Source organism: Pteropus vampyrus, unplaced genomic scaffold (genome assembly GCF_000151845.1).
Source record: "Pteropus vampyrus isolate Shadow unplaced genomic scaffold, Pvam_2.0 Scaffold30, whole genome shotgun sequence".
In the NCBI taxonomy this organism is placed as follows: domain Eukaryota; kingdom Metazoa; phylum Chordata; class Mammalia; order Chiroptera; family Pteropodidae; genus Pteropus; species Pteropus vampyrus.
Window position 1 is genome coordinate 5,324,811 of NW_011888811.1, and position 9,201 is coordinate 5,334,011.

The 9,201-nt window shown below is 36.3% G+C and overlaps 2 protein-coding genes across 3 annotated transcripts in view; one reads left to right on the plus strand and one right to left on the minus strand.

Moving 5' to 3' along the window:
* HMMR (hyaluronan mediated motility receptor) overlaps positions 1–1,375 on the minus strand; it is a 33,112-nt gene extending 31,737 nt beyond the window's left edge. Inside the window, exon 1 of the mRNA XM_023528648.1 lies at positions 1,195–1,375. Coding sequence (XP_023384416.1) covers positions 1,195–1,240 — 46 coding nt within the window. The 5' untranslated portion in view covers positions 1,241–1,375. The remainder of the gene's footprint in view (positions 1–1,194) is intronic.
* Positions 1,376–1,823: 448 nt separating this feature from the next.
* NUDCD2 (NudC domain containing 2) lies at positions 1,824–7,226 on the plus strand. 2 transcript variants are annotated; one of them, XM_011356698.2, is made up of 4 exons: positions 1,824–2,094; positions 3,974–4,022; positions 4,262–4,413; positions 6,722–7,226. In XM_011356698.2, the coding sequence occupies exons 1-4, from the start codon at positions 1,906–1,908 to the stop codon at positions 6,803–6,805; spliced, it is 474 nt and encodes a 157-aa protein (XP_011355000.1). In that variant the 5' UTR covers positions 1,824–1,905; the 3' UTR covers positions 6,806–7,226. The 2 variants fall into 2 exon arrangements, with proteins under 2 accessions (XP_011355000.1, XP_011355001.1); XM_011356699.2 differs by having other exon boundaries at positions 4,337–4,413.
* Positions 7,227–9,201: the final 1,975 nt, after the last annotated feature.

The following is a 9,201-nucleotide window of genomic DNA, read 5'->3' on the forward strand; positions in this document are numbered from 1 at the left end:
TGCTGGCAGAACTTAGGAGTAGGTTCTGAATATCTGGAAAATAATAAAATAATGTGGTTCTAGAATTTTTTAATTAGGAAAATAAGCCTGTGCTGATCCAATTTCTCACTTGGCTTTCTTTGTGAGTAGAGGGGGTTCGCATTTCCATTTGCATGTTGTCTGACAGGAATTAAACATGTAATGAGTGATCATTAAATAGTGCATATTATAATCAACAAAACATGGGCTTTGTGTTCAGCTCTACCACTTACCAGCTGCTTAATACAGTTACAAAATCCCTTAGCTTCCTCTTCTGCAAAATAAGGACAATATCAGTACCTTCTTTATTTGACTTGGAAAAAATAAACCAGAACTAGTAGGAAAAACTTTAGCACAGTCCCTGCACACGGCATCTACTAAATGATGAGTGCCTTACCAACCACATCCAAGGGTTCCCAATTATTGTGCTCATGCACTGCAATAGTTAAGAGCACGGGATGAATTCATGGAGGCCTGGTTTCACGCCCCAGCTTTGCCAGTTTGGTTGTGTGACACTGAGGAAATCTAAGTCTCAGTCTTTTTACCAATAAAATAATGAATGAAATAATGAATAATGGGATTACCTCTCGGGGATGTTGAGGAATTTAAAAAGACCTAATAACCTATGTAAAGATGTGCTATGGTATCTGTAGGACCGTCAACATCAGCTGTCACTACTTTACAGTGTTTTCAATAAGTGCTACTGCCATAATTTTACACCCATTAACTGCCTTTGCTAATCTTCCGAATTCTCTTTTGCCCGAAACATCCAAAAATAAATCCACAAGTACAGACAGAAAACAATGGTCAAATGCTTTTTATCAATGAGGTATTCCGTACTTGATCATTAAACTAGCTATCAATGCTTCCTCATTCCCATTCCTTCTCTCTGCTTTAGTTTCTACACTGCAGTAATTGTTTATTGGCTGTATTCTTCAACTGAACTTAAGCTCCGTGGGACAAGGACTTTGCTTTGCTCACTACTGTATCGTTACCATCCTAAATAGTGCTTGTCATGTAGTAAATGCTTAGTATTTATTTCAGAAAAAAAAAGATTCAAATGAACAAACCCCATAACAGCCCTAAATTTGCCTATTTGCCTTTGATAAAGAGAACCAAGAGGGCAAGGGACGTTAAGAGCAACTCCCGTCCCCCAGTTCCTTTCCCCATACGCACCAGAAGGGTCATTGAATCTTTTCAGGGGCGCCTTAGGAAAAGACATGCTGACGACCAACTCCGCAAACCGAAGGTCGCTAGCGTTCTTCGGAAACTTCCTGGTGCGAATTTTAGCCTACTAGCTTCAAATTCAAATCTCCTGCTCATTCCCCTCCACACTGACGTTAGCCAATGGGAAAACCAAAACCCTGGGCACACCAATCCTGGCAAGGAACCCGCAAAGAGCATGCGCACTCAGCTCTCACTGTGTCCAATTAGGTGGCCTGTGAGTTTGGGCAATCAGCCAATAGGAGACTTTTACTGTCTCCTCCCTCACCCTCTGTACCCAATCACTTCTGGCGTTACTCAACTGTAACCTACGCGCTAGCAGCATTTGCGCAAACGCACTTCATAGCTAAGTTTTTAAGTCCGTCTGTGGCATCATATAGGTGATGGTGCAATGAGTTCCAGCCTCACGGGTTCCAACCCTATCCCACCATTCCTTGGATGTAACCTTTTCTGGATTTCGGTTTTCTCAGCTTGGGTCTTGCCGGTGTCCTAAATGGCCGTTGGAAAAAGCAAAATCACGCTGAGACAGCCGCTTGCACCCCTGCGCATGGGCAGTGACCCAAGGGGCGGGGCTGGGGCTGGGGCTGGGGCGGGGCCTGATGTGGCGCTTCGGGGCTTGAGCTCAGCTTGCTACGGGCGGCTGCCACGGCAGGCTCCGGCAGTATGTCGGCCCCGTTCGAGGAGCGCAGTGGGGTAGTTCCGTGCGGGACGCCGTGGGGCCAGTGGTACCAGACTTTGGAGGAGGTGTTCATTGAAGTTCAGGTGCCGCCAGGCACTCGCGCCCAGGATATCCAGTGCGGCCTGCAGAGCCGGCATGTGGCGCTGGCGGTGGGTGGCCGCGAAATCCTCAAGGTAGCGGCCGATCGGGGCGGGTGCTCAGTTTCTCCTTATCTCCCTAAATCTTCGAGTCCTAAGGATCATGGTTTCCGTAGAAAGACAGTTTGTTGGATGGCCGTTTGACTTTTCTGGCTGGCCGAAAGAGCCATAAAATTGGCCTGGTTTTGGTCTGAACGGAGCCAGTCCTGAATTAACGTGGAAATTCGAGCCCATTTTCCTGGCTTTATTTCTAAAACGAATGAAGCTGCTTTTGTTCCTCTGCGGTCTCCAGCTGAGAACAACTTAACTAGATCGTCAAAGAGACATATTTATCTTACGGATACTTTCTTCCAGGCTCTGCACTAAGTGCTGGGAGAATAGCGGAGAATGAGACGGATAAGGGTCCGGCACTCAGAGAGGTTATGTTCTTGTAGGGAGGCGTAATACCACTAAAATGAAAGATATTTAGGCAGTTATAAGAAAGTAAAGGAGAAAATAAAGAATAAAGACATTGGGATGAGGATTCATGAATGATGCCATGTGATTGTTGGACACAGCGAGATCTAAATATTAGAAAAAGTCTGCATGTTTCTGGTGCGGTTAAGTAGATTAGTAAAGAAGTGTGTGAGAAAAATAATACCCCTTTTATTCTCACCAATGCTTTTTGGATCTGGGATTCATTTTGTTAAACGTTATAGTTAAAGTTGAAGTTAAATTCCTTTCTTAGATTAGATGCCCAAGATGTTTGATGGCAGTGTAGTGTAGTGGTGAAGGGAACTGCTTGGTGGAATACCTGGCTCTCCCATTTTTCTAGTTTTGTAACTTTGGGCAAGAGATTATTCAGTGTCTCTAAGCTTTCATCCAAAAAGTGCAGTAATTATAGTATCCTTTTAGGATCGTTTTGAGCATAACATGGTATCCGTGTAAATGAAGAATTTAGAGTAGTGCCTGGTATGTAATAAGCGTATGTAATTAGCTATTATTATTTTATATAGGAGTGCTTTGAGTGCCTTAGAGAAAAGAAAGATTCATATGAAAGACATTGATTTATTTCAACTTGGGTGTTAATGACCTTTCTGAATAGATGTGCAATTCACAGTTGCCTGAATAGTAGTTCACACTTACAATTCAAATTTACTTTAATAATTCCAATAACTTGGGAATTTAGCAGAAACTCTTAAATCTAAGAGTTTGGGTGTACATTTAGACCAGTAAGATTTGCCCCCCGCCCCCCACAAATATTGACATGAAAAAAATGGGTTTCCTTTTTTTATGTGACATTTTCATTTCATTTCATAAAACTTAAATTTGACAAGTAACAACAAATCAAAATGGATTTGAGCAGATGCATTCTCTTTTAAACTTACATTTCATTTACTTCTTAAAACAAGTTTCTGAATAATCATGCACAGCTAATCTGACATCAGGTCTACAGTATGTGCTTAATTCTTTTTTTTTAATGCCAAATCACCCAACAAATAGATTAAAAGTTTTTTAAAGTTTATTTTAAAAGACATTTTTTCTTAATTTTATCAGGAGAGCTTTTGTAATTCATTTTAATTGATAAAGCATTTCAGATATTAAATTTTATATTTGGCTCATCAGTGATCAGTAGTATTTCTTCATCTTCTAAAAATGAAGGAGCTCCGATCTTTCTTTAGAGAGCCATGTGTTCTTTCTCATAAAAACATTCTAGGCATTGTAATTGAGGTTCCTTTTTACTCACTAGGAGGAAACTTGGGGTTGAGCACCTATAAATGTGTTGAAATGCTATAAAATTGTATCTCCCTATTCTAACCAAATTAGACAATCATATGTGGGTTGGATAGAAATTAAGTAAGTCTTAAATCATAAAAGCTGTATAAAAATTAATGAAATTTCTGTATTTTTAGTAACGTATATGTTTGTTTTTCAGGGAAAACTCTTTGATTCTACAATAGCTGATGAGGGAACGTGGACTTTGGGTAAGGGTAATCTATTGTAAATCTTAGAATCTTTTAAAAAAATAATTTTGTCTTAGACCTTTTCCCTGCTGTAGTAGGTCCTTTGTCTTTGCAGCTTTGGAAAAATTCAATCAATATAGACTTGCATAGAGTAATAGAAATGTTTTGAAAACAATTATATGTCAAAATTACCTACTGGTTTTTGAAAATATAAAATTTAATGATGAACTCTAATTTCTTTGTGATTGTTGTTTGTTTAGAGGACAGAAAAATGGTTCGTATTGTTCTTACAAAGACAAAGAGAGATGCAGCAAATTGTTGGACTTCTCTTCTAGAATCTGAATATGCAGCTGATCCTTGGGTGCAAGACCAAATGCAGAGAAAACTTACATTAGAAAGATTCCAAAAAGAAGTAAGTCAGATAAGTGTATGACTATATGTAGCTAAACATCTTAAAATTATAGAATAATAATCATTTGAAATTAAAACTCAAATGTGGTTATAAAAAATTATAAAAATTCTGTAGAGGACTTTTTTTAAGCTAAATGGTTAGAAAAATGGCCATTCTATGTGTAGATTTGATTCTTTTTTTAATTTTCTTGAGAAGAATTTGTACTATAACGATTTCTAAGTTTAAATTTATTTAATGTACATCAGTAATGTATGAATAAACTCATAAAAATTCAATCAATATAGATTTACATAGTGTAAAAAAGTGAAAGGCCCTTTCATCAACATCTCTGCGTTCCATGCCTCTGTCTCATCAGCATATTGGCTTGTTTTGTTTTTAGCATAAATGAAGAATCACACTGTGTATTGTTCACGTTACTTTTTAAATAATATGTCTTGGGTCTCTTTCTCTACTAAAACCTATAGATAAAACTCACTTATTTTAGCTTCTTTGGGGTGTTTTCTAGTTTGAATGTATTTTAATAATTTAGCTATTCTTCTTTGATAAGATTTAGATTTCTCCATTTGTGTCTACTATTTAAACCAAAGTTTGTGCTTTCATCTCTGTGAAACTATTCAGACATTTCTTTAAAATAGATATCGAGGAGAAGAATTACTGGATCAAAACACTGTTAAAGTTTTGATGGATAATTTCAATCTATGTGATGACTCCCAAATGTATATCTCTAGCCTAGACTTTTCTTCTATATTTTGGACTCACCTGTCTAGCCGCCTTTTTAATATCTCCACTTGGCTAACAGACATATTAAACTTAGCATGTCCAACATAAACTCCCTAACATCCCTCCCTATTTGTTCTACCTCTCACCTTATCTCAGTTGAAGGAAACTAGTTGTTCAGACCAAAAAGAAGTTGGGGAATCATCCTTCTTTCCTGTCTGTCTGTCTCACCCTATCCATTTTGTCAGGAAGCCTTTCTGGTACTACCTTCCACATATATTTAGAATTTTGCCATTTAACACCAACTCCGCTACCACTCTGATGACTACCTCTAACATCTTGTCTAGATTACCTGTAATTCTTTTCTTCACTTCTACCGTTGTCTTTTCAAAATAGCAGTTAGCACAGTCTTCTAAGACACAAGTCAGATTACATCATTTCTCTTCTTAGAACTCCTTCACTGTGGTAAAAGACAAGGTTTTTTATAAGGCTCTATCTGATCTGGTCTTTCATGGTCTCTCTGACCTCCTGTCTTATCTCCGTCAGTCATTCTGCTCTAGCCATAGAGGCCTTTTTGCCATTTCTTAAACATGTCAGGCCAGTCCTTTTCTGTCCTTGACTGCAATACTCTTTTCCCAGAGCTTGGCTAATTTCTTCACTGTTTTCAAGTCATTGCTCAATGAGCATTCTTTGAACTTTGATCATCCTGTTTAAATACTGTACTGTCTTCATTTCCCTTATTTTGCCCTACTTTGCTCTTTTTTCTTTCGAACTTAGCCAACTTTTAACATATTAGCTACCAACTTTTAATACACTGGGTAAGGGGCCATGGGTCAAACTATGGCCCATGGGCCAAATCCAGCCCACTGCCTGTTTTTGAAGTAAAGTTCTATCTACTTTAACACAGTTATGCTCATTTGTTTGTGTGTTGTCTTTCATATAGCAACAGCAGAATTGAATAGTTATGGTAGAGACTATATGGTCTTCAAATCCTAAAAAATTTACTATTTGGCTCTTCACAAAAAAGTTTGCTGATTCTTGCAGAAGATAATTTAATGGTTTATCCTGAGTGAGCTCCTGATAGAATGTAAGCTTCACCAAAGTTGAGATCTTTGCTCAATCTTGAATTCTACATGCCTCTAATGATGTCTTCTAAACAGTAGGAACTCAATAAATGAAATGCCCTTCAGAAAAACTAAGACCTTGAGGTAGTGCTTACTTCATAGGATTGTTATGAAAATTTAATATACTATTACATGTAGAGCTTTTAGAACCCAGTCTGACATAAGGTCTCAAAAATGCTAGTGATTTTAATCACTAGCTATTGATATTAAAATATGCCTTTGCCCATAGACTTGTGCACATTATAGTACACACAGTGATCTAAATATTTGTTAGTCTGAAAATTGGAAAATACTTCATAGTTTTAAGTTCCATTTTGGTGAACAGTGATGTTTGGTATCTTTTTATGTGTTTATTGGCCATTTCGAGTTCTTTTTGTGTCACTTGCCATTTTCATATTACCATTTTCTTTTTGAGTTACTTATATATTTCCTTACATTTTATCAAAAATTTTTTGTATATCTTTTAGAATCCTGGTTTTGACTTCAGTGGAGCAGAAATCTCAGGAAACTATACTAAAGGTGGACCAGATTTCTCAAATCTTGAGAAATAACCTCTTTTTTTGCTGCATGCTATGGATCCTAGTGGATGTTGCCAGCTTGGTCAAAAGAACAGATTATGTGGTGGAGGAAAAATGTGGATGCCGACAGTTAACAGATTGCAAAATATATTTAATTATGGTTCTAAAAATTGCATTCAAATATGTTTTACATAGGACACATCTTAAATACTGTGGGGATTATTCTATTGATATATGGTAACTTAATTGAACTTGTTTTTGCTCAGCATGAAGTTTTATATGCTGCATTTTACTAATTTCATATTTAACCTGTATTTTTAATACAGAAAAAAATATTAGGGTATAAATCATGTGACTGACGGGGTGCCTTCAGGGAAAATGAAGTTTTTTTTTTTTTCCCAATAAGTGTGATGCAGGAATAATGTTCAATAAACTTTTCTAAATAGGAATTGTGTACCCCTTTGTCCAAGTATACTAGTTCACACACAGAAATTATATTACTGAAAAAATTTTTTAAGAAAGGAAAAAAACAATCCACAAATACATTCTGAGTAAGTTAATTTTGAGTTAATTAAAATTTCTGAATTAGTATATTATTTCTTGAGAGATGACTTTATGTCAAAAAATTGAAAAATAATTAAAAACCTAACAGTAGTAATGGATTTAATACAAAAGAGATTTGGTGAGGTGAATGTGGTTATTGGGTGAGTTCCATCATTAGTGACAGAAAACAAATTATGGTCAGTGATTATAAGTAAAGAACAGTCATTTTGATCTTCAGTGATCCAGACATATAGGTAAGAAATTTTACTTCATCTTTTTCACATCCTTTCTAATTAAAAAAATATATATATTGTAAACAATGTCCGATATATAGAGAAGTTACAAGTAAAGTACACAGAATTTTTTTTCCTGAACCGTTTGTATGTAAGTTTATGGCATGATGCCCCATCTCATCTGAGTACCTTAGTGTGTATTTCTTTGAAAGGACATGCTCTTACATGACTACAGTGCAACCATTAAAACCAGGAAATAAGCATTGACACATTTTGGCCGTCTAATCCTCAGACCCTTATTCCATTCAGATTTAATTGATTGTCCAAATAATGTCTTTTACAGTAAAGGGTCCAATGAGAATTGTGCCTTTCCTGTAGATGTCACATGTCTTTAGAACAAGTCTTTATTTTTTCCTGACAAAACCCTTGGCACTTCTGAAGATTACAGGCTAGTTTTGTACATCCCTCATTTTGAGTTTTGTCTGATGTTTCTTCATGATTAGATTCAGGTTATTTATCTTTGGCAAGAATGTTAAACAAGATGCTTCTTATTCCATCCGGTCATGAGTTAATAATTTCATTTTGTCCTTTTGTTGATGGTATTTACTTTAGATCACTGATTAAGTGGTGTCTGCCAGTCTTCTCCATTGTAAAGGCACTCTTTAGGTTTATTTTGTGGAAGGTGGTTTCAAAGTACTGCCTTGTTTCTCATCAAATTTTCATTTTATGTCTTTATAGACTCATGATTTTCTACTTTATTTGTTGGGTTAAATCAATTATTCCCATTACTTTGGTGCTCAAAAATTTTCTAGGTTTGGCCAGTAGAAGACCATTCTAGGTGGCTTCTATATCCTTTTGACATGTCTGCATCATTATTTGAGCAATTTCTTACTCTCTGGCACACGATATACCAGGCTTATTATGCTTTTTCTGCCCTAGTCCAAGAATCAGCCATTTTTCCAAGGAGTTCTGGTTCTCTTTAGTGAAAAATATTTTTTTTAGAAGTCAAGATCTGTATGCTAGTGAGCAATTCCTGATAATGTGTGTATATAATGCATACATTTACATTTATATTTTTATATATACATCAAAAACCATGCATTTGCACATAAAATTCCATTTTTAATCTCATGAGATTCATTTTTGTTTTCTCCCTTTCTATATTTATAACTCTTTTCAACAACAGTAAGAAACCTTATTCCTATTATCCTTAATAAATTTAGTTCCCTGTTCGAGGCCATCCCCCTACATGAATGCCTTCGTCACTGTCTTCAGGCTCCAACGCCCTCTGCCAAGCAGGAATATCCTTCTCACCTGTCTTGAACCCTAACACCCCACTGTGAGCCACTGTAGCCCAGCCACACCGTTTGTCAAGATGCCTGTCTTGTTCATGTTATCTAATAACTTTAGAAATGAATTGTTGGGGAAGAGGCTTTTTTCTTTTAATTGACTTCTCGTTTTGACATTTTAAAAAATTATATTTTGAATAAACATACAGTAAAATTGACTTAATAGTTTTGTAAATTTTAACATACGTAGAGTTGTGTTAGCTCCAAAATTAGATTGAACAGGTGAGTCAGCACAAAAATTCTTTCATGTGAGATTTGGCTTTTCAAGAATTCCATATAAATAGAATCATATGTAATCTTTTTT